This window comes from Augochlora pura, chromosome 3, assembly GCF_028453695.1.
Source record: "Augochlora pura isolate Apur16 chromosome 3, APUR_v2.2.1, whole genome shotgun sequence".
In the NCBI taxonomy this organism is placed as follows: domain Eukaryota; kingdom Metazoa; phylum Arthropoda; class Insecta; order Hymenoptera; family Halictidae; genus Augochlora; species Augochlora pura.
This window is the reverse complement of record NC_135774.1, coordinates 26,304,242-26,330,076: the sequence shown is the minus strand read 5'-3', so window position 1 is coordinate 26,330,076 and position 25,835 is coordinate 26,304,242. Positions and strand designations below refer to the sequence as shown.

General features: G+C 46.5%; 3 protein-coding genes across 3 annotated transcripts; all 3 read right to left on the bottom strand.

Annotated features, from left to right (window-relative positions):
- Window positions 1-2,499: 2,499 nt before the first annotated feature.
- Window positions 2,500-4,081, bottom strand: Osi6 (DUF1676 domain-containing protein Osi6). Its single transcript, XM_078176778.1, has 3 exons — window positions 3,746-4,081; window positions 3,571-3,673; window positions 2,500-2,846 (listed from the first exon to the last, which is right to left on the bottom strand). The coding sequence occupies exons 1-3, from the start codon at window positions 4,079-4,081 to the stop codon at window positions 2,500-2,502; spliced, it is 786 nt and encodes a 261-aa protein (XP_078032904.1).
- A 9,926-nt stretch (window positions 4,082-14,007) lies between these two features.
- On the bottom strand, window positions 14,008-16,078 carry LOC144467915 (uncharacterized). Its single transcript, XM_078176911.1, has 3 exons — window positions 15,631-16,078; window positions 15,456-15,560; window positions 14,008-14,279 (listed from the first exon to the last, which is right to left on the bottom strand). The coding sequence occupies exons 1-3, from the start codon at window positions 16,076-16,078 to the stop codon at window positions 14,008-14,010; spliced, it is 825 nt and encodes a 274-aa protein (XP_078033037.1).
- A 7,126-nt stretch (window positions 16,079-23,204) lies between these two features.
- On the bottom strand, window positions 23,205-24,726 carry LOC144467707 (uncharacterized). Its single transcript, XM_078176622.1, has 2 exons — window positions 24,222-24,726; window positions 23,205-23,606 (listed from the first exon to the last, which is right to left on the bottom strand). Exons 1-2 carry the CDS (start codon window positions 24,724-24,726, stop codon window positions 23,245-23,247), a joined length of 867 nt encoding a protein of 288 aa, XP_078032748.1. The 3' UTR covers window positions 23,205-23,244.
- Window positions 24,727-25,835: the final 1,109 nt, after the last annotated feature.

The following is a 25,835-nucleotide window of genomic DNA, read 5'->3' as shown; positions in this document are numbered from 1 at the left end:
TTACTTGCGGCCTTGGCTTCGTCGGCCGTGCGTTAAACGAATACCGCAAGCGAGACTTGTGACCCACCGGTCGTGAATAAATTTCCATCGAGATATTAAGCATCGACGCTTGCAGGCATGGATTATTTCATTCAGCCGCCGATGCCGGAAGAAGTATATTGTTCAGCCTCCTGCTGTATCGTATTGATTTTATCATCGATACTCGGCCATTAATAAATCTCGTCCTGTTATTCCGAGTTTATGTAGGCATCCGTAAATAAAGATGAATCGAAAGCTGCGCGCCATTTGATCGGTCACCGGTGGCTGCTGCTGCTGCTTGGTATCGTTCTCGCGCGTTTTACAAGCCGTTAATAAAACATCGGCGGGGCACTCGTGGCGATATTTTCGTCTCGACGCGGAGCCCGCGAGAAATTTACGGGCCGACCCGATACAGCTGGCGCTGCCTAACTGGGTTACGGGTTATCAACAACTCAATCAGCGTTAGGTCATTAATCGCCGCGGGGTGTCGGGGAATAACAAACGCGCGGCCGATTCATCGTCGATTCGTTCCTGTTTCGCTAATCATCGGCGGCCGCGCGCTGGCCCAGAAACCGCCGATGCAAAAATCATTTTTATTGGCGTCACCCGGCTCGCGCCGGACGAAAGAAACCGGCAATTTTGCGTCAACCTCCTTTCCAGCCGCTCGTTTTCCTTCTATCTGGGACTAAAGGACATCGCTTCGCGGAAGATTTAGTAGAATATCCGTCACCGCGACCCGATTCGGAGTGACGAACGCGAGCCTCGGCCTCTCGACCTTCGTGAACGGAGGAACGCTCGCCACGAGCGTTGCATTGCACGGCGAGCGCCCGGCACGGGCCGGATGTGCACCTTGCCGGTGCACTTTCCCCTCGGCGGAGTGCAGTTCCCGTCCGACACGGTTCGTCCGGCGATTTTCCATCTCGCCGTCTCGGATCCGACCCCGGCTAGGCCGGTTTCGAGGCCGCCGTTGCCGCCGCGGCCACTTGAAATTTCGCCGGTGAAACAGCGAAAAAAGAAACCGTTTCGGAGGTTCCTGGAACGCTGGAAAGTCGCCGGCCGAGCGTGATTTCTCTTTTCGCCGTGGATCAGGATTTTCGGCCCGGTCTCTTGATCCCCGTGCTCCTTCGATCCGCTTGCAAATTTCGCCGGAAGCACGAGCACCCTCTATCGAGACCGAAATTCATTCGCGATAGATCTCTCTCGTTGCTTACAGTTTCTCTAACATTGCGGTAGTCTGTTCCTGGTTTCTTGGTATCGATTAATTATATCCTTGATTAAGCAGCTAGCTTCTACAATTACTTGGAAAAATTCGGAAGTTACTGTCACTAGACTTGTAAAATATATGACTTAATAAAGAATGTCACAGTGTATATCCTTCTTGATTAATTAGACTTTTATAAAATATATAACTTAATAAAGAGTAACACAGTATATGTCAAAGTTAGACAAGTGTACTCGTCAAAGACAGCCAACTGGTTAAGGATGTCATATAATAAAATAGAATTATATATTATTATTATTATATATTATACGCATCACTGATGTTAAATCCTTTTTAATTCTCCTCGGTCCAACGACGGTGAATATAGCTACACAGCGGATGAATCGATTGCGGTAACAGAGATTTCATCGATGGTTGAGCTCGTCGCAATTTTCGAGATCCGGGCGCGCGGTCAAGCGAGCGCGACTGCGGAGACTTTAACGCGCGCTTAGGCGAGCACCGCGGCGACTTCGACGCGCGGTCGGACCGCCGCAATAAGCGTTCAATAAACCATCGTTTATTTTTTTATTTACGGTACCGGTTCGTCGCCGCAGTTCTCGAATGAATGAACACTCGTCTTCATCTTTTTTTTATAAAAAATGTATTTGACTGAAGATATTATCGTTATTACAAAATATTGAGTGAGAGTTTCAGAGGAGTTCGTTTAAACCGTACTGGACTAGATGGTGTTCAGCTGCGATGGGGGTTTTTGGATGGGGTTATGGTGGGAGTGGGTGTGTGGGTGTGTTTGTTGTACCATAGTGCGCGCGTCGTAGCCGCGACAACGATTCTTTCTCGCACTCGAACGGAAGCGTTGCGACTAGCCTCTATGTTTTGATTGTGACTCTCTCTTCTTGTGTGTCCCTGTCGATTCTGTACGCTCGTCCACGCACACCTTGACGATTACAAATACGTTATTATTTACATCGGGCCGCGGGCTGGCCCGCTTTACTATTCAAACGTTGATAAATAAACAATAAATATATCCTCCTTGGACCGGGGAAACGGGACGCTCTGTCGGGATGAATTTGTAGCGGACTCGTGCTCGGTTCGGTTCGTCGTCGATCGTACCCTCCGGCTGTACGCTGGTCGATGTACCTTCGGCGCTCCCTGAACCGATCGAAGGGAAAGGAGAAAGGACGGGCGGGGAACAATAGGGCGGAAAGAGGACGATGGTGCGGGAGGGGAAGACAGTTTACATTAATGGAACTCCGTAGAAATTAATGATGGTAGCCGGAGTAGGCTTGGCTCTGCGCGTATCCGTGACCGTCGTCCCAGGATCCGCCCGAGGACCATCCGCCGGAGGAGACCGGCGCTGACCATCCTGCGGAGGCGGCCGGGCCGCTGCTCCATCCGTGGTACGGCGTGACATCGTGGGAGCCCTTCGACCAGAGCGATTTCAGGCCGATGAACGCCGAGATCGCGAGCGAAACCAGCGAGACGAAGATGGCCTTCTTCGCGATGAAACCAGTTACGAAGTAAGCCAGGGTGGCCAGAGCGCCGATTTTCGCTTTCGCCGCGAGCAGCAGGGGCAGCAGCTGTCTCAGCTGCTTCTTCTTGCCACGGCCTGGAATCGGTCAGCGATTAGAACCGTTCGAAAATTGTCTGGGTGCTACGTCCACTCGTGATTCGATTTTTGTCAATGTTTCTCAAGCGATGGATGTAATACGACGATTAAACGCATACGGTATAATTACTAGACTACGGATTTATATGGAATATTACACTTATCTGCGTTAATTGTACGAGATAGAGACGAAATAGTAAGTTTATTCTTACTTGAATGATTTTAATAGGTTAAACTTGATATTTTCAAATTCTTTTAATCTTTATACGATTTTAAATTATAACTTTCCATTTTTGTACGAGGGCGTAGAATCTGTAGTCTAATAATTACAGCACTGTTTCAGTAATGGTTAGTGTGACAAGGTTAAGTAATTACACTGTTTAAAAAAATTATAACTGCCAATTGATTGATCTAACTAATCCTTCAAATCTCTAGCATACAATGTCTGCCCATTAACATGATTAAGAATTACTTTGGAATGATCAATTACTGTGACTTATTCTTTGACTACATTTACTATTTAATTAACGTAAATTTAATTGTGCCCGATAACGAGCCAGAAGCACACTATTCTTGCAATCCACATGCCGTAACAAACTCAAAGCTATCTAAATTTGATCAGAGTTAGGCAGGCCCTTCCACGAGTATCTGCGACAGTCTCTATCAATCGTCGATCATTTAATAATTTCTCGCGACTAAAACAATTTCACCAAGACCAACTCACCTTCAACAACCAAGTCGACAGCCTCGCGGACTTCTTCGGGTGCGGACTCGCTGATGGCACGGGCGGACGTGCCGATCTTCTCGATGATGGGGCTGAAGTTGATCTACCGAGAACAATATTTATGAAACAGCTTGCTTCCTTCCGGGTCGCCGCGATTCGATAAAAGTTCGCTTACCCTGAGACTGCGTCCGGCGAGGAACTCGGTTGCCTCGTCGCTGACATAATTCACAAGAGCGTCCTGTCTCTCGGAGACACTGTTGGCAGAGTCGATCTCCTGTTCGTAGACGAGTCCTTTGCCGGACCTGGAGCTCCTCGCCTGGCTGTCGGAGCTCTTCACCAAGGTAACACCACTGATGATCTCCATGTTGTCGGTGTCGAAGAACTCCTTGGCCTTTCTGTAGAGGCTCTTCTGCACGCATGAGATGCTGTCCTTCTCGAGGCAGCTCTCGATTGTCTGTCCCTGGGACGCGACGACGACCACGGACAGGAGCACAAACGCGAAGAGCTTCATGATGACTGCGCGATCTCGGCACCGAAACGAAACAACGTACGAGCGAACGAACGAACGAACGAAAGAAATCGAAGTGTCGTCGAAGGAACGAGCGGTACGTGAACTGCGTGCACGCCGGAGGAGCGGAACGTCTGTGGGATGAGGAAGGCTGCCCTTTTCCGAAACCCGTCCCGTCGGTAGTGAAATTTCGTGTGGTCCATCGTACAATCTCTTTAGCTTATATTTGGCGGGCCCCTCCTCTACCGTCGCCTGCCTCGCCGCCCCACCTCGCCTCTTTTTTCTTCCTATTTGCCTTGCATGAGTGTCGTCACCGATGTTCGTCGCCGGCGTCCCCATGGGGCCCGGCTAAACGGCCTAACCGACGAAAGTATTCGCCCAATGGACTGGCGGATAGGTGTTTCTCCGTGTTCGGCCGCCGGCACGCCGCCCATCGGGCCCCCGCGACCTGCGACCTGCCCACCACAGGTAAATACGGGACCGGGGGACCGGCCACCGGCCACGAGAAATCTCTTCCGTTGTTCCCTTTTGTACGCGGCCTAGGAAGTTTCCACGGTCTTGGCTTCTTCGCGCGGACCTTCCAGGGACGCGCGAACAGCGCCGTACCGCCTATCGATTTACTGTTATTCTGCGAGATAACGCGATTATGCCGAAAACGATTCGCTGACCTAGAAGATCGTCAAAGCTATTTGACCCCGGTACGGTTTTCTCGCCATTTCTAAATTCTATTTTCGGTAAAACTGGTTCTCGATCGACGTTTTCACTTCGGGACACCTGTTATCGTTCCTGGATAAATGATAAATTGCGACTTCGGGATCACCGTGTATATTCATCAAAAGTGTCGTAGAACGTCTTCAGACGCAGCATAAACATCATAATCGCTTCGGAACGGTACGGTACAGAGAAAGGAACTGCTGGCGTTATAATTACGTGAATTAATAAATGGTAATGTCTAACCGAGCTCGTTCCGAGCGACGTCTTTTGTTCAATGCGAACGGTTAATTCGATTCCGATGAACACCGATGACCCCGGCCGTCCTACTAGGCAGTCACCCTAGGCGTGACCTCCGGACCATGAGAAAGAGGTGATCTAAAAGCAATCGATCGACCTACAAGTAACCCAGAAGCCGGGAAGTCCTGCGGCTGGTCTAGAAACGGAGCCAACTCAACTTCGCGTAACTGCGCATAATTTGACAAAAATCAACGACCCGACCGTCTAACTAGGAGAACGTTCCGTAAAATTGTACTCGGAATTTGCTGTTTTAAAAAATAAAAGTGGGTAGCCGTTTCATCGGGAACGTCTTAATAACACCGGAGGCCGAGCGTCTGATTCATGCTACGCGCGTTTTCTCTCCACCGACCGGACAATTATCGACGGGCCATCAATTAACGATACTACGGGGAGAGTCGTGTACGAGTTAGCCGCACTAAACGCCGCCGATAAGAGCGACGTCGGTGAAAAGCAGGGTCACACGGCCAGTAGGAGAGGAGAGAGGATGCGGTTGCGTTCCTGTCCGGTACTTCGGAATCCTTGTTACGGTCGCGATTTCCATAGGAAGCGTGGCTGAAATCGGCGATTCTCTCTCACTCTCTTTCTCTCTTTTTCCCTCTCTCTCTATTTCTCTCTCTCTTTTTCTTTTTCTTTCTCTCTCTATCCAGGTGGACCGTTCCTCGGACACGCGGAACACGATCGTCATGAATGAAAGAAAACTGGTATAGATCAGGTTCAAACATCCCGGATCCGACCTTCATCGAGCGGACACCACTTTCTACTCTGACCCCGGCTCTGACGCGGCTCTCTCACGGGCGCGAGCCTCTCGCCGATAACGCCTCTTGTCGTTTTCGTTTCGCTCGTTACAAAGCCGGCCGTTGGAATTTCGGTTGCGAAACAGGCGGAGACTGCGCGCGCGTAGGTGACGGCTTCGGGTACGGCGTTTCGTCGACCATCGAAATTCTGGACGAGGCACCGCCCGCCGTCGTTGCTACCGATCGCGCTCGTCGATAATCAGGAAACGTACCGCCCGGATTTATCGTGCGAACGGCCAGATTTTACGATCCGCAGGAGCCTGGAATCCACAAGCGGCGACGTTTGTTTTCCATTTTAGCGGCCGCCGGGGGAATCTAGAGCTCGGAGAAACTCCTGCGTTTTAGGCGCTCACGCTGGTGCTCTTCCTGTCCACCGAACAACATGGCCGGCCGCTTCTTCCCCCTTTATTCTTGGCAGGTTAGCAGATTTTATGGTTCGTAGCTTCCATGCGATTTGAATTCCATGTAAATGCTACGATGTCGCTGACGTGTTTCTGGAACGCTCTTGCGCCAAACGACGCGGCTGTTTTCTTTTGTTAGTGGCGGATGGGTTGAGAGATATTGTCATTAAGTTATTGTCATTAAGTCATATTGTCATTGAGTTACCGAAGTGGTAAATATTGTCTGCTGCGTATATCGCTTTTTATTGGCGGAGAGATATAGGACTTTAAGTTTCGTTTATATAAAACTATACTATGCGAGGTGGATCAGTTTTTTAGAAGATGAACTTAATAATTAAACGGTGTGTCTTTATGCAAAATTAATGCAGGCGATGTATACAAAATACTACATATTTTGCACGACATATGTAAAAAATATACAATGAACGTAATATGTAAAATATACGAAATAAAAATTATATTTTTAAAATACTGTAATAACAAAACAATTATCAGTCTAAGTGTCATCAATTTACGTATATTCTAAAAAATATATATTATAAAGATCCCTATGATATTCTAGGTTTATCCGTGCCTGTAATCTGATTTCGATTTTAGGAATCATTTCACCTGTCTCTGCAGTTCACTCGAAGGGAGTGTCGGAGTGCGTGACCAGGAAGTGGTCGCCACGCATCCTCTCCATTCAGCTCCGAAATCCACCTTGCCGCCAGCGTGCATCTCGAATAAATTTGCAACCGGATGCGCATACAAATTCGATGATTTCCCGGTATACGGCGCTGCGGTGTCGGATAACCGTGGATCGTTTCACACTTTCGTGGCTGCGACAATGGGCGATGAAAACGACCTCGATTCACCCCGGCCGTGAGACAAAGGATCGACGTAACACGGCTCGGTTAACCGAGTTGACATAATCGCGGAACGCCGTGGAAAAGTCTGCGGCGTCGGCGTCTGCGGACAATCAAAACCGCGCAATCACGCTAATAAGCCGGATATAGACATCTCTCTCTCTCTCTCTCTCTCTCTCTCTCTCTCTTTCTCTCTCTCTCTCGTCGCGATTAATTCGCCCGGAGAGGGGCTAAAGAGGGAACGGGGCGTGAAGGGACTCCGATGAAAAGGAAATTCGCGTGATCTTACGTCAGTACTCATTCATCCTTTCTCGGCGATCTCGGCCGGCGAGTTCGGTATCCTTTCGGTCGATCCTTCACTCCCGGCTGTTAAAAAGTAAAACCAATGAGTTTCTCCTTTGCGCCGCGCGAACGACAACGCGCGGGCCGCGGCGACGCCCAGGCCACGGCGAAAAGGTAAAGTCGCTTAGATCACGGGGAAACAAGACGAGCGAGAACTCGGAGTTGATCGCGGAGAGGCCCGCAAGCCGATACCGCGAAATTAGGTGCGCGCCGAGATACTCATCGCTGAACGGATTATGTAAACTTTCACCGGGAGGAGCTCTCTTATCTAGATCGCGTTTTTGCCGTTCGGATCGCGAGCCACCGTCCGCTGGATCGCGACGAAAAACATTGATTGCGGGATCGCGTGTCAAATTGGCAACGCTTGCTTTCTTCGGTGTTTAATCATCTTTCGCCTCCCGGTCGCTCGAAATAGAATCCGGACTTGTTTCGAGCTTGTAACAGTTTATATCGAATCGATTATTAATTCGACATTACAACAGTTCCAAGTACAAGAGAAATATTTTAGATTTATGCAGGGATTAATATTAAAATATAAATACAGAGTATTAATCAATTTATTATTACAAATTACTATTACTATTTACAAGCGCGTATTCTGCTATTGTCTCGAATAAAAATGGCGAGGATAATCGACGAATTAATGTTGTTAACCCTTTGCGGTCGAGTGGCGACTCTAAAAGCGCCGCTAAAAATGATCGTGCCACGTTTCAAATTAATTTTCATCATATTTATTTATATCTAGAAAATTAAGTTAAGAGCTGTTAACTGTTGAGTCACAAAATACGATTCCATAATATATAAAGTGCTCCAAGTTGTATAAAATGTCGACGCTACAAGTCTAAACAAATATCTTGGATTTCCCCTTAAAATGGCTCCGACTGCAAATGGTTAATCGAACAATTTATCTACAACTATGAAAACGGCGAACAGGTTCACTGTTAACGTGGCAACGAATTTGCGAAACGGTCCGCGGATTTTCGAATTTGGCCCGGGAACTGTGTCAGTAGACCGCGCTAGTCCCACCGCCTTTCAAGGCAGGCGCGCACCGTCCACTTTCAGTTTTAGCGCTAATTCCCAGGTGTCTCGCGACTGTCACGCGATAGAAAATATTAGCGTCGTCTCGATGGCGTTCCAAGCGACCTGTATCCTTCTGCCGCTGGTGCGCGGCAACCGCGCCGAGCTAAACGGCGAACATTCCGGAAAATATGGTGTCGCGGTTTTATCATGAATGACTGGCGTGGCCTAGAAACTTTTACCTTTTATTCAGAAATCGGCCGGCAGCGTCTGGCGACGCTTAGCCTGCATTGCCATTCATAATGCCCGCAAATTACCTCGCCGAAGACGGTCCCAACTTAACGGTAGCAATTACCTTGCGAATGGGAATCGCGTATCCCGGGAAAGAGACCCTTATTAAACGAGCGTTGATCTGTGTCAAGGACACCTCAAAGTCACCTAGATCCTCCCGAAGAAAGTCCAACGCGGTGTCCTAGGTAAATATCTTGCGACGACGAAATCGTCGCCGTTCGACCAGGCAACGTTTTAGAGCAACGCGACGAGCAAAGAGTGAAATACTTTCGCAACATTTGACTTCGCATTTTTTTAACCCTTTCCACGATTAGCACTTATTCATATTTAATAATTTTCCTAATAGGACCAGACAATTTTTGTTTCCTGTATTGTTTTTATATACCTTCGTTTCTATACTTTGATAACAGAAGAATTTTTACTTCGACGTAGAAGAAATTATTAGATTGGAAACTATGAAACGGGCGCCGCAGCTGAACACAGACTACGCGCGAACGCCCGTTTCATAGTTTCCAACCTAATATTCATATTTAATTTAATTATATTTAACTTAGTTTGCATATAATCTTCACCACGAGCCTGACTCGTTATTATAGAGCAAGGGGTTAATTGAAAACTAGTTTGTATTTCGTACCGTCTTGTTTCTCATCGCGCGTACGACGTTTAATTAGGACTAACGGGGAGAAACGCGCGTGGAAATATGACAATCGTAAATTCGAGGTTTAACTCGATCGTAGACGCTGTTTGAAATTTATTAATCCATGTGGCAACGGCCACGGAGTCTTTAACGGTGCCTTTCGGAGATAAACGGGCCGAGAATTTTTGAAACGAGGGGAGAGAACGCGGCCGATTATAGGCGACATTAACATTTCTTTTCGACGCCGCTCCGCACGGCGTTTCACTCGTGGACCGACCGGAGACGACGTTGCTCGTCCGCTAATGGAGGCGAGCCGTTTCAACCGGGTCTCGCCAGGAGATCAAGGCTCGCGAATATATTCGCGGCGGCCTCTAACAATCGTTCGCCGGCCAAAAAGTTCGCCGTGAAATCACCAGCCGCGACGTGAAAGTAGAGGACGGCGAATGTCGGTCAATAATGTGTAGCAATCGTTCCGCGCGCGACACGCGGAATTTTCCGCCTACTCGCGGTGAAAATCCCCCACGGATCGTTATCGACGGAGAAAATCGTGACCGCCGAGGCATCGCGATCGTTTCGAGTCGATCGATCACGGCGTGGGTGGGATTTCGAATGAGTCAGCCACGACGGTGGGCGATTTGTGACACTTTTTACGTTTTCCTTAACGCACTTCGTAGAATCGCTTGCGCCATTTTAATCGTTGTATTACTGTGGAGGCGTGGTTTGAAATGGTTGACGCACTTAATGTCATATTGCAATGGAATTTAGATAAATGAATTACTTTTTATATATCGCACTCTATACATCGTACAATACACTTTTATACATCGTAACGATCTGATTGTATACATTATTCATAATTATACATGCAATATAGAAATTTTAATAACTTAAAATAATAGATCTGGAAAGGATCATTTGGCTCCCTTAGTATTTATTAGAATTTTAAACTGATTATTTCACACTATGAGAACTTTAACTAGAACTTTTATTAATTAAAGAGAGGTATAAATTACGTCCTTTCTATTTGCGATATTTCAGGTAACTAACAAGAAACAATATAAACCATCGTATGCCTTCACAACTTAAACATATACAGTGGTAAATAAATAAACCATCCATTTGATTGATTTTTACATTCAACTTATTTGTTGCAATTCAACAGTATTAATCGACGAATCTTAACAAAATCTCTGTGATATAATTTCCTTAAATAATCTCAAAAAAATACAAATGCCTCCGAAAATGTATAAAGTTAGTTATCACGGCAGACAAAAAATTGTCACTGCCTTATCCTCCGAGAAAATAGAAGATCGAATGCAGCGAACACGATGTACAGTAGATAAGGTCTGCGATACACAGCCGCTAATCATCCGGCAACAGGTTAGCCGATCAGGTTGTAAACAAATTGCGACGATCGAAATCACCATTCCAACGTGTCGTGGATCGATCTGGGTCACGGAGGATCGAACCGGTCCCAAGGTTGCGTCAGTGAGCCTCCACACCCCATTCTTACCTCCAAATCTCTCTCTCTCTCTCTCTCTCGATCCACCTGTAGACCAGCCATCGAACAGAATCAATTTTCCAGTCCAGTTCCGCTGGCAAAATCCCGATTCCGAATAAAATCGATCAGCGGTTCCCAGAATTAGAGAGCTGATCACATCTAACGATCGCGATGATGCCCGCTGCGACAGGAATTCATCGCGGAGCAGAGCGGCGACGTCCGCGCGCGGAGCCCGAAAAATCGGCCAGGCGATTTGAATTTTAAATTTCCACCCGTCGATCGGTAATGAGCGCGGAATGTAACGGGCTCTCGTCGAGATGGGATCGTCTCTGGGCTGCTGTGCCAGAAAACGCGATATTAATAGACGAGAATGCCGCGATCCCGTGGAAAAACGCACGGACCGCGTGAACACACGGGGTTCAAGCGTGCCCCGTTCGATCGGGCACGAGCGGTCACGAGCGTATCGGCTCGCGTTCGATACGCTCTCGCGTGTTGCAACGCGCGCAGCGGCTGGGTGGCACCGGGCACGTCGCGTGGAATTTCAAAAAGTAGAAATCTTCTCTCGGTTTCCGGAAAGCAGCCGGAATAAGAAGAGGTGCCGGGACTGGGTGGCTCGCAGGCGCTCGCGCGGGCCCGGTTCTTTTGGGCCCGCCCGTTTCGGGCCCCATTCACGAAAATGTTCTAACTTTCGTTTTCTCTTGGCGATGCAGGTGACGTCAGGCAACCGCGCTCGAGTTTACGGCGCTATAAAAATTTAATCGTCCTGGTCGCCCGTTGTTCTGTCGCGGGGACGAAAACGAAAGCAGAGCGGCCGCACGAGGCGGATTTTCCTTCCGACTCGCAATTCGATGCGGCGCAGCGCGAGAGTCGAGGGTGCGCTTTATATCGCGAGAAACGAGCAAGCTCTAACAATTTTATGGCGGTTAGGGACTTCGGTTTGATAATGAACGTTTTCTGCATGTAGAATTGCCAGCAAGTGTTAAACTACAGCATCTTGCATCGAGCAACTTTTAAAGAGTATAGTAAATGGCTGCAACTAGACCGCGATCTTTCTTTTAATAATTTTAATGTCTCGGGAGTAATAAAATAGCAATCGCGAATTCATGTATAAAGATCACAGTTTAGCTTTAGCCATTAAATTAACTCGAATTCTCCATTTTACGACTGCTTCCGTGACTTTGTTAATTAAATCGTTTTCACGGTTAATAACTTCCAGCAAAAACAGGAATTTTATATTATAGCTAAAGTTTACAGCATTTTATCTCAACTGAAGAGATACCGTTTAATTTATACTTAAAAACCTGTGGTGCAATATACAATAAAATGAATTTTTCAATTAATTAAAATTACGTCCGTGATAATTCAAAGTCAATAAATAGTAATTTACTGCATCTTCAAAGTACAAACAACTAAAGGAAACGAATCAAATTGCCAAACGCAGCGACGCCATCTTGAAGAGTCTGAACAAACCCTCGACAAATCGAAAGTAGCCTAAAATTTACCTGCAAAATTGTCGCAGCCAGCTAAAAAGCTACAAGAGATTCACTAACAATTTTTATTACCTTAATAAACAGTTAAATATACCGCTAAAGGATTACTTGAAAGATCCCTTTAATTCGTCCTCGATTTTAAGTCTAAATAAACTAGTAATTAATTTACCAATAAATCAAAATATCGAGGACCAAAGACGAAGCGAATTGGCAGTGCGGACGAAAATATGGGAATTCGAGGAAAATCGTGGGAAAGTCGATGCATCCGCGGGACGGTTCTCCGTCCGAAGCTCGTGCGCAGAGTCCGCGCAGCGATCTGAGCCGATTTCAAGCAGGACCTTCCCGTTTTATGATATTCCAAAGGTAAAAAAGGCAGCGCACGGAATGTGTGCCAGTGGGTCTTGGCCCCCGTCGACGCTTTTCCTCCTCCTCCGGGCCCGCGCTCGAACGAGAGGATCGCCGGTGAACGGGCCTAGTTCAAGGCGGCTGGTGGGGGCGGGCGAGAAGAGCGCGACGACGGAGGCGCATAGAAAGAGGGATCCGACCGAAAGCGCCTCTCTCGTCGCCGGACGGTTCGTTCGGTCGCTTTCTTCCACGAGCAAGATCCTCGTCGCGGAGTTTTCCCGCGGCCGAGCCGATCTCCTCTTGGCCGGGGAAGCTTTCCAGAACGTTCCGCGTACGGAAAACCGTCGCCCGTCCAGGCCGCGTAATCTTCGCGCGTCGAGCAATCGAATTACACTCGTAATTACGCGGGCAGGGAACAATTAACCGGCCGCTTCTCGTTTGCCCGCGGTATATGGCACGCGTGCTAATTGGGCAGGTGGCACTTTTCGCGCACTGCTTCCACCACGTCGTTTCACTTTGCACGATTTGTTGCACACACAACCCGTGCTACTTGCCATGCCAGCGGACATCCGGATCTCTTCTTTCCCGATCGATTAAAACGGGAGATAAGAATCCGATTGATCGCGGATGTAATAACATACCACCGTAGCGACGGCACACTTTCCTCCGATTTTTCGTCTACCTTTCACCCGGCTGATCGCGGCCAACGAACGAGACGCCGGTGAATAAAGAGACAGCGATACGGTTTTGGTTGGATGATTACGTATAACTTTATTCGCTGCACGCAATAAATAAATAAGGTACAAAAATGGGGTGGAGGGTGGAGAAAGAGAGAGAGAAAGAGCGAGAGAGAATGAGAGAGAGCATGAGTACTGATTGGTGGAATAAATAAAAGCCGTGTTATGTACTTTGGTTTCGCAGCGTACGTCCGTGTCATTCGGGTCCAAGAGTCGTCGAACGTTTATCACATGTTTGTCTTCCCCCCCTCCGCGTGTGCGTATGTATGAATGATCGGTGTGCAGCAGGACATGTTGGGGCGTGCATGTGTATGTATGCGTTCTCACGTCACTTTCTACGAAACGTCCAGTCCGTCAGCACGTGTTTGTGTCTCAATGTCATTGTCACTGTCAGTACGCGCGTCTCGTCGCCGATGTGTCGTGCCTCCGTCCGTAATGTTCTCTCGCCTGCTCGGCTACCCGTCCGCGCGTTATTCCCGACGAGGATTTATGACGGAGTCGCTGTCACAGGTGCTCATTCAGGACACTCGTGAGTCGCCGAACAGGTGCGCGTATCCTCTGTAAGGCAGCTCGAGGTCCTCATCGCCCAGGGACCGCTTCTTGCGATAATGGTGGTGGCCGACGTCCTGCGCGTACACCACGTGGTGGCCGCCGCCGCCGCTGTCATGGCCGCTGGCCAGCTTCTTCACGGCCACGATCAGAGACAGCATCAGTGCCATCGCCGACACCATCAACGCCTTCATGGCTAGCAGACCCAACGCGCCCATTCCCATCGCTGCCATCATCTTTCCTGCAATTTTTTAGGAGATCTATATTACTACTTTTCAGGATCCAAGTCCAGCAGAATGTTCTTCAGGATGTCATATTCTTGAGAGATAGATCCTAGGATTGGTGCAATGAAATTGATACGAGAGTATGGTATTTTAAATTGTTTCCTAAGAAAGTTGGAACAAATTTTTGTTTGTAAAAGAATGTTGATTATTTACTTCTTAAAGACCATTTTCTTGTCATGTAAAATTTACTCTAAGCCTATATTGCTAATTTTCATCGTAAAGATCATTTCTAAGTTATATAGCGTTTATACTAATCTAAGGTTGATAATTGCAATCATTTTCTCTCTTGGCAAGTTCATGATAGCTATTTGAAAGCAATGAGTCTAATCGTCAAGATTTATTTATTATATTATTATACTTATTTTATATATTAATATTGATTTTTGCGGCAGTGAATTTTTAAAATGCCTCTGTAGCAACATACAGGTATATTTCTTTCCATAATTATTTAAACGAGTTCTTATTAATACGACAGCATTTTCTAATTCTTTAAATGCATTTAACGTTTTGCGTTCGATCTACTCATTTTCACTATAAATGTATCAAATGTATTTACTATAAATGTATCAATTTCGCTGTACACTTATTACTATCTACAATCTATCATTTCAATCGTAAAAATTGTTACGTGTCTCAAAATTTAGTCTTCTACCGCGTTTTTAACCCTCCACTGACATACGATGATTCTCAAATCAATAATTAATTCGATACAAGTAAAATTAATAATTATTTCGATATACTTGGAATTGAGTTATCAAGTTCCAATAAAGGAAACAAAGTTTTAAAATGTTCAAATTATATTCTCAAATTTTTGGATCCCAATAGCACCGTCAGTTTTTGTGTGACAGTTATTTGAAAATTGATCAACCCACGTGCCTCGCAAAGAAATGTCAGCGGAAGATTAATCAAAATATTCTCTAAATAATCGTCAATTAAAGTTAAAATTAATGGCACTCGACTATTCAATACTCTCGGTCTGTCATCTAATCCTCGGCCAAAGTCGACGTAATTGCAAGAAAATCTAAAAGACAAACGTCCTCTCGACGAGATAAAGCCACCGACTAAACCAGTTCTTCGAACGAGCAAATACCTCGAGATAACCGAGCACGATGCAACAATTTACGTAACCTTACCCATCATCAGCGCCAGGATCATGTACCCTCCGCCTCCGCCCTTCTTGCCACCCCCGCCTCCGCCGCCCCCGAGTCCGCCATATCCACCTCCTCCTCTTCCTCTGCCTGTAACAAACCGCACCGATTACAACCCTGGACACAGCCCTCCGATTATCCCATAAAATCTCGCAGGGACCTTGCTCTGAAGGCAGGCTCTCCTGAATAGCGCTCTCGATGTTCTGCGGTAGGAAGCTCGGCAGCTTGATTCTGAGCTCTCTGCCTTCCAGGAACTGTATCAGGGAGCCCATGCCGCCGAATCCCTTCATCAGCCGTCCCTTCCTAGCCGGCCCGGCACCGGGAACCTCAACGAGGCTGACACCGTCGAAGATCTCGATGTTCGGCTCCGTGCTGGTCTTCTCGAGCAGCTGCTGGACCATCTTCCTGACGATCCTGACCCCGTAACAAGACACAGAGATGTTCTTCGACTCGTTCGCCGAGCATCCGGTCGTAAATCCGTTCCAGGCGTCCTTGGTCTCGTTGTTATCCGTGGCTCGTGCCTGGGACGCGATCGCGCAGACGACGAGTAAGCACAGGGCCAGCCTGCGCTGATCCCCTAATCCCGGTATCCTCCCTAACCAATCCATGGTAGCCGACGGTTCTCGTACGGTTCCGGTTTTCTTTATCGTCGACGAACTTGTCTCTGTCTATTCCAACCAGGCGAGATCGCGATGATCGCGGTGCGACGCAGACGTAAAAGCCGTATATACTGATCCTGCGGAACCTACGGCGGAGGTCCGAGTGCTGCATCTACGCTCGCTTCAAATCTCATTTATATAGTTGTAGCTGCCGGTCGGTGATTGTACTACGAAAAAAGCAACGAGAGCACCGGGCTCGGGCCCCTTACATTCTCTGTTCTTACCGTGTGCATTAGCCTGCAATTTTTCGTCCGGTCGGGCGATCCTCTCGCGGATTCCTTTAATTCTTGTTGCCGGGGCGTTTTAGAGCGTTACGCCGCGGTTGGCTGCGGGAGCAGCCTGGCTGGTCTCTCGGCCAGACGGATCGACGTTCTAAACCCCCTTTGCCAAAGGCCCCCCCCCGAACCCGTTCCCGTCCCCCTTCATCTTTCGTCGGTTTTCCCTCCGGGGCCGGACCCGTGTCTCTCCCTCGCCTACGCTTATTCTAGATCACCGGGCATCTGCTCGGGGAAAGAGCGAGCTTCAGATCCGCCCGGACCCGATCGCACGTGAGCCTCGTTCTCGGAAAAATATGCGGATTCAATTGTTTCAGTGGATCAGCCGGTTTCGAATGCGGCGGATGCGATTATTCTGATTAAATAAGGCGTTTGCGTTAAATAAGCGTAATTAATTTATGGATCCATTAATTAGATTGCTATGAGATCAGGAAAAATTCACGTAACAAAATTGACGTAATTCACATGTCAAATGAGAAGATGATTGTATTGAACGCGATTATTCAGATAGAACAAATCGTATATGATGGATTTATATATCTATTGGTTACATTGCTATAATAAAATAAAATAAAGAGAGGAAAAATTAATATAGAAATTGGCAACACCGTACATACAAAATTAGAAGATTTCATATTCAGTATAGAATGATTCACGAGACACAATATAGTAGCATCAATTTATGCTAAATAGCTCTATAAATCATTTGGTGTAGCTATAAATGCATTCAGGAGCATAATTAATGTAATGTAGCAACGTTAATGGAGAAGCGATGATGATGTTTTAATGGATCAGTTAGTGCTCGATGGTTCCATAAATCTGCTGTTAACACTGTACATCAAATCGGGAAGAGATATTCTAAGCACAGCTTGCGTCAATCTGTACTAATTAGGTTTACAGATGCATTTAGAAGATGGGCACATGCCTCGGCAGATATAAAACGCGACCTAAAGCACGAATTACTAATAATTAATTGCAACAGTGTTGTCAGCATCCGGACACTTACTTTTGATTTCTACAGTTCCAGCATCCGTTCAATGAACCCGAACCAATTGGGCAAAAGGATGCGTGGCGCTACTCGCGATTTCGCGAGGTTTTTCGAAATCTTGTCAATGAAATTGAAATCTTGAATGAAAAACCAACGAAAATCTTGAAAATGAAATTTCGAAAAGCGTGTGTTGGAAAAAATAGAATTTGAAATTAAAATTTAAAATCGCGTTCAGCAACTGCGAATTACCTCGTAAAGAATCAATGCATCCGCGTTACGTACGCGGGGGCAAATAAAAATCTCAAATTTTGCCTACATTCTTCGTGGTGCCGCGGCGCGCTTCCTTTCCCTCTTTCCACGATTTAGTGGAGCGGAAGAGAGCGTGGCCGATTTCGAATCTCGTCTGCGCAACCATCGACGCGTAATTAGCAGGCTCGGGTGGCCAGTGGCGAGAGAACGCTTCTGTTCCGTCTTGGAAATTAGCCGACAAAGTTCATCCGCGACGCGCGGTCCCAATTAAATTTATTGAAAAATATGAATAATCGCGGGAGTAATAATCGGCCCATAGTAAAACTAGAGGAGCGCGCTGTAATTCTGGACACCCTTCGGTTTCATCCTTTCTCTCGAAGGATCCCGCGCGATCCTCGGCTCGACGCGCGGGGGTGGGCGGGAGGGGAGGATCGATCGATTCGACTCGATCGACGGGCGTCGCGTCGCGTCGCGACAAGATCGCCCCGCGGCCGAAACTAGTTCATCTCGCCGCATACCTTTCTCTTCTGTTCCACTTCCCTTCGCGTACTCGCCGATACGATACGGTATACATATACGTAACACCGGCTGGTAGGTATAACTAGGCCCGGTTCGAAACCGTTCGCTCGTTCCTCGGGACGACGCCACGCCACACGGACGATCGTGTATCCTTGAAACCAGATTCGAGACTCGACACTCGCACCCTTCGAGCCTCCTTCCTTCCTCCCTCGCGAGCATGAGCGACCGGAAGTAGCGGGGGCCGGCTACTCCGCCAGGATCCGCGAGATCGAAAGCGTTAATTAGAGTCGTACACCAGAAGCCGTAACTACGGCTGTTGCCTTGCCTCCTCGAGAACTGTAAGACCGAACTCGCGAGAACCTCTTTAGATCCGCTTAGGCTACAACCTAATCGAACATCGCATGACTATAGATTTTCTCGATTTTCGATCTCGTCAATTCCGATGAGACGCGCAAATTTCCTCTTTAATCGCGTTTGCCGATCGCAGCCTGTAAATCGTAGCGCAGGGTTCTATGACCAACACGTCCACGTGTTCATTATACGTGTTTAGCTTTCGATGGAAGTATGCGTGGCAATCGGGAGCAACCACGATTTTTATCTAAATAAGATTCTTTAAGTGTTTTTTTTTTATCTCGAATTTTCCAGTCGACGAGACCGGCAGATTTCTCTCTAATCGTATTTAGCCGTGTTAGATCTCCGTTTTCCGTGTTCGCACGCATTGTTTCCGGATCCGTTGGAACCTCGAAGCGCGTTCGGCACTTAACGAGGCGTAATTGGTCGGCACGCCGGGAATTTCATCGCGGCTAAAGAACAAGGTGAAGATCGTTCCGTTTAAATGTTCCCCGAATCGGCCGAAGCGCGAAACGATTCCCCTGGATTCGATCGGTGAATCAGAGCCTCTAATTAGTCCACGGTTTTCTCTGCGCACTTCCGCGACCGCAAGGGGAACGTTAGAATCTATCTGGAAGGTGTTTTCTCCTTTCTCGATACGCTGAATGTGTGTCGGCCCGCTCCGATCGTTCTCGCGCACACCGGCACGGAGAGAGAGAGAGAGAGAAAGAGAGAGAGAGAGACACCGTTACCGGTCATCGAGCATCCTCGTGTCAATAATAAGACGATCCGATCAATATCCGATACTTTCTCCTCTCGCGACGAATTTCTCCGAATCCGGCGAAACCGTGGCCGTGAAAAGAAATCGGGTCACCGTCGTGATCGCTCTATCACGCCGGAATTCCGTCTCTTTATCACTCGATCGAGCAACTCGAATCGATACACTCGGGCCCTCTCCATTAACGGCTGTTCCACCGCTAGAAAGAACGAGTTCGCGAACGAGCCAGCTAAATGGCCGGACACTTCGCGCGGTAAATTGTTGTAATAAGCAGTTCCTTTGTGGATCGTCGCGAAAGAGGCGGCAACACACGTGTCGATTTTTATCGATTTACGAGGATCGGCGGGACTCTCGGGAACGGGGTCAACGGGCGACGGCCGAGGAGGGGGGGCCCCTCTTCTCACCCGAAACCGAAAGTTGATCTCCCGGAGGGACACCTCTCTTTCTCTCGGCGGTCCCTTATCGCCCCGTCATCTCCTTTCTGATTCCTCCCAATCGAGCAGGAGAAAGCTGCCGGCACGAAACGGGGTCGACTTATTTGAATGAAAGATGCCTCGTGCATCCTGCGGTCCCCCGGTAGTTTTCCCTTCGTTCCGATCATCTTTGACGCCTCCGAAAGTTGCCCCGGACAACTGTTACCTCTTCCCGCGATATCCAGGTCAACGAAATAAAATTTTTCGGCCGGCGCATTCCACCGCCGAGGACAATTCCTAGAGTCGGCTTCTCCGCTGCTCTAATCACACGAGATACACGCTGTGAAATTAATGGGACAGGAGCCGATTAGCGTGGGTTACCAATTGTCGCGCCCCTCGTTTGTTTTTTGGATATTATTAATTTTATCTGATAAGATGGTAAATTTTTTTAATCTTTGATTTTCTTTATTTCTGAATAAATTCTTTTATTTTCTTTCGTCATTTCCGAATGAATTCTCTTATTTTCGTCATTTTCGAATAAATTATTTTATGTTCGTTATACTTTAATGAATTATTTTATTCTCATTACTTTTGAATAGATTCTTTTATTTCCTTTATTTCTGAACAAATCCCTCCATTTTCCTAATTATCAAGTAAAGCAATATAACATGTTTTAGTTGATAAATATGAAGAGATAATTATGCCCTGAAATCAAAACGAATGCACACCAAATGGTCACCCAAAGTTATTAGAAAAGTGACGAATAACATATAAAATAAAACTAATCGAGAAATAATTTATTATTTCCATTGAAACTATTTTAAATAAGATTTCGCATAAAATTGTTGGTCGCAATTATCAATATTCTCGCGTTTCCCTAAATGAAACATTTACTAATTAAATCGTATTAATTGCATCAGCGATCAGCTTTGTCAATCGCTGATCGATGAAAACTGGTTCGTCAGAAGCGTGGATGAATTTTTCCAGATGCACGAGGAATTGTGTCACCCACATAAACGACGTGGCATCGACGGTGTTAACAGTTAGAATCTAATCGTCGAAACGCACCTTTTTCGACACAGTTTCATTCGTGATCCTGCCGTGCCGCCGATATTTTTAGGTCGCTCGCTAGATCTTCGGGACATATCTCATTCGTTTACAAGTTCCGCGAATTGCTCGGGAGAAACCGATTTCCATCGATATCCAGCCTCGCCGATATATGGTATTTGCATTCTTGAAAGATGTCTCTGCTCGTTTACGAGTTACTTATACAAATTCCTGCCAGAGAAATTAAATTGTCTTCTTCAATATTCAACGTCTCCAATATTTCTCTGACCACGAGTAAACGTTGTATATATTATATTTTTACTATATATCTTTTCTTGTAAATTTTATTTTCTATCGCAACTGGACAATGTAATTTTTATATCGTGTGCTAATGTATCTTTTTGCTAATGTAACAAGTAAATAAAAAAATATTTTTGAATTCTTCAAAAATGTCTTTTCCATTCGCAATGAATTCAAATGAATTCAGTGAATTTAGGTGAATTATCTGAATCAAATCAAATCATTTTCCCCCTCAGAATTCGCAGCGCGCAAAGGGAGTGTTGCAAATCGTCGAAGAGGATAATTCCGAAGCTCGCGAATCGCATTCCTAGAGTAACTCGACGCTATCGTCACACCAAGTCCCGCTAAGTTCCGCAAACCGGAGCAGGCGCGATGAATACGAGACGTTCGACATATTTCCATCGTCGTGCGAATCGATCGTGGAATTTGTCGTGCGAAAACCCCAGCGACCCTACGACAATAAAGCCGCGTTTTCGATTCCCTACAGAATTCCTTCGACTAATCGGACTACGTTAAGCGTATTCGAACGGAGGAGCTTGCCGGGCAATTAGCTGTGCTCTGCCGGTAAATTGGTCGTAATGAAAAGCTCGCGGATCCGTTTCACTGGCTTCCGGCTGGCAAACAGACCAAATCGGAAGATGCCGGGCTACATACCTCCGTAATTAATCGGACTGTGTTACATACTCGGAGATTATTTCTCGATCGTCGGTAACGCGCTTATGACGCCGGTCCAATTGTCGGAAAAATTCCGTGGACATTTTCCAATCTGCCCTGGCTTACGATTCTATTTTTTTAATAATTCTGATCGCGACAGAGAAACGTCTCTTAATCGGTAAAATCATTGCGACAAGTGCTGCCCCGGTCTTCGTTTTCCGTTCGGTCGTAATTACGTTTCGGTTCAACCGTAATTAACCGGCGGAAAAAATTGCCGTGCACGTGGCGTCGCGTCCGCGAGGCTGCTCGCAACGCGGCTTAATGACGGTATCGCAACTTTGTGGAAATTATGGTTGCGTGTACGATTACGGCCGGGATTATCTAAACGAGATGGCGGCCTCTCGCGGTGAACGACTGCTTCACATTGCTTTCGCCGCTTCTTCCTGGTGGTAACTCGACGACTCTGTTCCTACTTTTTGCTCGGTAAGTCGAGCGGCTAGCTACTTTAATTTAAAAAAAAACGCTTCGTCCATTGTTTCAGAAATTAATTTTTTAAATAAATTTGCTCTATAATTATAACCTACATTCTATTTTTTAATGAAATGTTCCGTTTGTGTATCGCGTCTGGAGAACGAAGACGCGGGAGTAGGCGCGTTACAAAAAACAATAAATATTTATTTATACAAGAGAAAACAACATGAGTATATTATGGTACAGTCCGCGCCTCGCGGCGATCGGAATAAATTAGGTATAAATAATATCGATCGTGTATAGATACAAGGTTCGCACGCGTTCCCGTACGAGTAAGTCGTTCGTGTTAGTTAGAGCGGTGCGTTCGTCTGTCGGTCGTCTATTCGATTCGTCAAGTCGTGACAACGCAGAGAACATTTTTCGATAACCATCGATTCGGCAAACGCGGTAGTCGTCTGCGAAACCGACGATATTCGCATCAAATTTCTATAATCTTACGAAGCTTCAGAGTTCGACTAAAAATATTCTTCCAGATCCTTAATCGTCTAAAATATCTACGAAATTTAATTTTTGGTAGGAAGTTCCATCGAATACTGAACTTTCAAGCGTCTGATCGAGTGATAAGCCCTTTCGATGTCAAATATCATAATAAAATAACAGAATTAAAAGACAATATAACAGTACACTATACAGCCACGAAGTAATCGAACTTCCGTTTAAAAAAAATGCAATGGAAGTCCCAAATCGTCTTCGCTGTCTAATTAAATCAAATCCTTCGAATATTCGTTTCCTTGATCAGACTCTGAGGTCTCTTCTCTAAAATATCTAAACAAAATGTCTTCGATTGCGTGAGTCACAGCGTCCGGTGTCCAAGTCAATAAAAAGTGAGAACATCCTCAGACCAGAGAGGCAGGTAGCAAGATCAGTAGCATGGGAAGAAGGGGAGCCCAGAGCGGGCGGAAGAATTAAATACTAAAAGAAGGCAAGAAGATGCTGGCAAGCGTCGTCTGAGTAACAAAGTCGACCCGGCCGGGTCCGAAAATCGCGTTCGAGTGTCGCGAGGTTGGGACTCGGAGGTCGGACTGCTATCTTCACTTGATGTGCGCCGAGTAGGCCAAGTCGTGGGCGTCAGCCTGTCCAGGAATGGGTCCTTGGCCGTGGAAGCTCCTCGCCCAACCGCTGCTGTAACTGTCGCCGTGCCCGTGTTCGCCGCTGAAGGTGTGGCTGGAGCTGTGATGAGGATGCGCGACGACCTCGTAGGTGACGTGCTTCTGATTGGAGAAGAGCTTCTTCAGACCGATGATACCAGCCAGGAGAAGAGCGATCTTGGACAGAAGCAACGCCTTGCCGACCAGCAGGGCTAACGCCTTGAAGGCTAGACCGCCGATCAGACCTATCTTCAAGACCGCCGCGGCGATTAGGGGTCCCATGTTGTTGTTCTTCTTCCCGCGACCTGAGAAGAAGGTGTGGGATCAGTCGGCTGTCGCTTTCGTCGGGGAAGGTAAAACGGGGACTTTCTATGACAGTAAACTCTGGCGAGCCGTGACCGAATTACTGGATGCAAGAACTCACGGCGGGGCGAGGTTGTAATTGTTTTCGAGTGAGAGTGGGAGGACTCGCCTTCGTTCGATCAGTAGGTTAGGCGATATCAGTAGGTTAGGATAGTATATCCTATAATTCAGCGATCTCAGGAGCGATCACGAGATCATGTGATCTGATCTTAGAGCTGTTAGATTGCTGGTTGATCTTAAGAGCTCTAAAGCAATCTTCTATGGTTCAATGCTCTATACAGCAATTCTAGGATCAGTAATCTAGCGCATCTCAGATCACCTAGATTACTAATTGATCTCGAATTTACCTTTATCGTTTAATTACTTAATGGTCCACGGAGCAATGCTAGGAACTGTAGCTTAACTGATCTTAAACCTAGATTATTTAATGGATGCACAGATCCAAGGATTTAATTATTCAAAATTCCAAGAAGCAATTCCGAGATCAGTAGTTCAACTAAACTTTAAAATACCTGAATCGCCTAATGAACTCGGAGGTCTAAATAGGTTGCAATTACCATCTTGAACAGCAATGTTGTCAGCACGCTCGATGGAGAGACTGAGGTTCAATGAACCGTTCTCATCTTCCGACGCGGAGACGACGACGTCGTCCTCGGGCAGGATCCTCCACTTAATGCTCCTGGACCTGATGAACGCGTACACCTTGCTCGCGACGAGGTCAAGGACCTCGGACTCGTCATCTTTGCTCCTGCCCGCCTCGTACGTGACCTCCTCCTCGGACACCTGGCTGGTTTTTCTGATCTCGATGTCGTCCGTCAGCTCGATCGACGCCTTCTTCAGAAACTTGTTCATGTTCGTCACCAGCTTCAGCATCACGCAACTGCTCAGGTGGTTTTGGGAACAGTTCGAGTTCAGTTTACGGAGCAGCTCTTCCTCGTACTTGGCGCGGTCCGTGACCGTCGACGACTGCTCGAGCGTGTTCATCTTGTCGAGCTTCTCGAGCGGGTTCGCCAGGCAGGTCGCCGCGAAGGAAATCAACAGGAAAGCCAGGATCGCCTTCATCGTGTTCCTCTGTGAACCGTATTTACCATAAGCAATCATCTTCGAATTACCTGATCTTAGATTGTTGTTCATATAATATTTTACGGAACTAAAATGGATCAGAATGGGGTCTAATATGTTGTCGAAGTTAAACTCCGGATAATTATTGAAATAATTATTTCTGTAGTGGGCTAGATCGGTATTAATTTATCGCGGTCTTACTATATTTATACAATATGCCAATGTGCAGCATTAAGCAGGAAAAATAAAATTTATTAGCTAACGGTATGCTTTAACTTTATGTTAAAATAAAAATAATTAAAAAAGGTAAATAAATAGCTTTTGTGGCTGAGAGTAAAGATATGACCGCAAATGGTTAATATTAATTCCAGGCTGAACCTTAGACGATTGGTAAAATAATAATTTCTGAATTTTACGCAATTTGAAACAAAGCGAATATCGAATAAAATAGTATAATAAAAATAATATTTTATTAGCTAAGTTGGATCAAAGTTGACTTCGATAGGATGTTACTGGATTGCTTAATGCTCCGATTGCAGTAAGATATAATTTGTAGTGACCTTAAACTGGTGACATCGAAGAAATTGCTATACAACTCTGTGACAAGAAACGCGATTGAGAGATACAGGTCTACGTCTGAATCGGAATGGTTGGTGACAGGAGGTAGAAAATTAATTGCACGTCACACTTAGCCGGATGATAACCCAGTATTAGACACTCTGTGTTTAGTACGTTAAACCGCATGATTTACTGCTTCCCCACGCGTTGAAATCACCGGACCGGCACACGACTTATGCTACTTCCACGCAAGCGGTCACATTAAATTTCAACTTTTTACCGAAGCACTTAACATTCCTAAGAAATCACTGTTCGAGCATGTTATATGGGTCACCTAAAACGCTATAAACCAGCACGTGCTGTTCCTCTTGCGAACCTTCGCAATTTTCTTCGCCTCCAAAACCAGTCGGCAATAAAATCATTATTGTTTCGTTACCGATAGCAATTCCGAAACTTTCTACGTTGAATCGCGTACAGGTTCTGAGGTTGCCATTATATTTGCGAATACGATTCCGGCAAAATAAACGATTGACGGATCCTGTTACTCGAGA

Excerpts from the sequence above, each read along its gene's own strand:
- LOC144467707 (XM_078176622.1), bottom strand. The coding sequence starts at position 24,726 with ATGAAGGCGATCCTGGCTTTCCTGTTGATTTCCTTCGCGGCGACCTGC. Across the intron at positions 23,607-24,221 it reads CAACATTGCTGTTCAAGATG|GTCGCGGGAAGAAGAACAAC; the intron begins GTAATTGCAACC and ends CCTTCTTCTCAG.
- Osi6 (XM_078176778.1), bottom strand. The coding sequence starts at position 4,081 with ATGAAGCTCTTCGCGTTTGTGCTCCTGTCCGTGGTCGTCGTCGCGTCC. Across the intron at positions 3,674-3,745 it reads TCGCCGGACGCAGTCTCAGG|ATCAACTTCAGCCCCATCAT; the intron begins GTAAGCGAACTT and ends TGTTCTCGGTAG. Across the intron at positions 2,847-3,570 it reads TGTCGACTTGGTTGTTGAAG|GCCGTGGCAAGAAGAAGCAG; the intron begins GTGAGTTGGTCT and ends GACCGATTCCAG.
- LOC144467915 (XM_078176911.1), bottom strand. The coding sequence starts at position 16,078 with ATGGATTGGTTAGGGAGGATACCGGGATTAGGGGATCAGCGCAGGCTG. Across the intron at positions 15,561-15,630 it reads GAGCCTGCCTTCAGAGCAAG|GCAGAGGAAGAGGAGGAGGT; the intron begins GTCCCTGCGAGA and ends GGTTTGTTACAG. Across the intron at positions 14,280-15,455 it reads GATCCTGGCGCTGATGATGG|GAAAGATGATGGCAGCGATG; the intron begins GTAAGGTTACGT and ends AAAAAATTGCAG.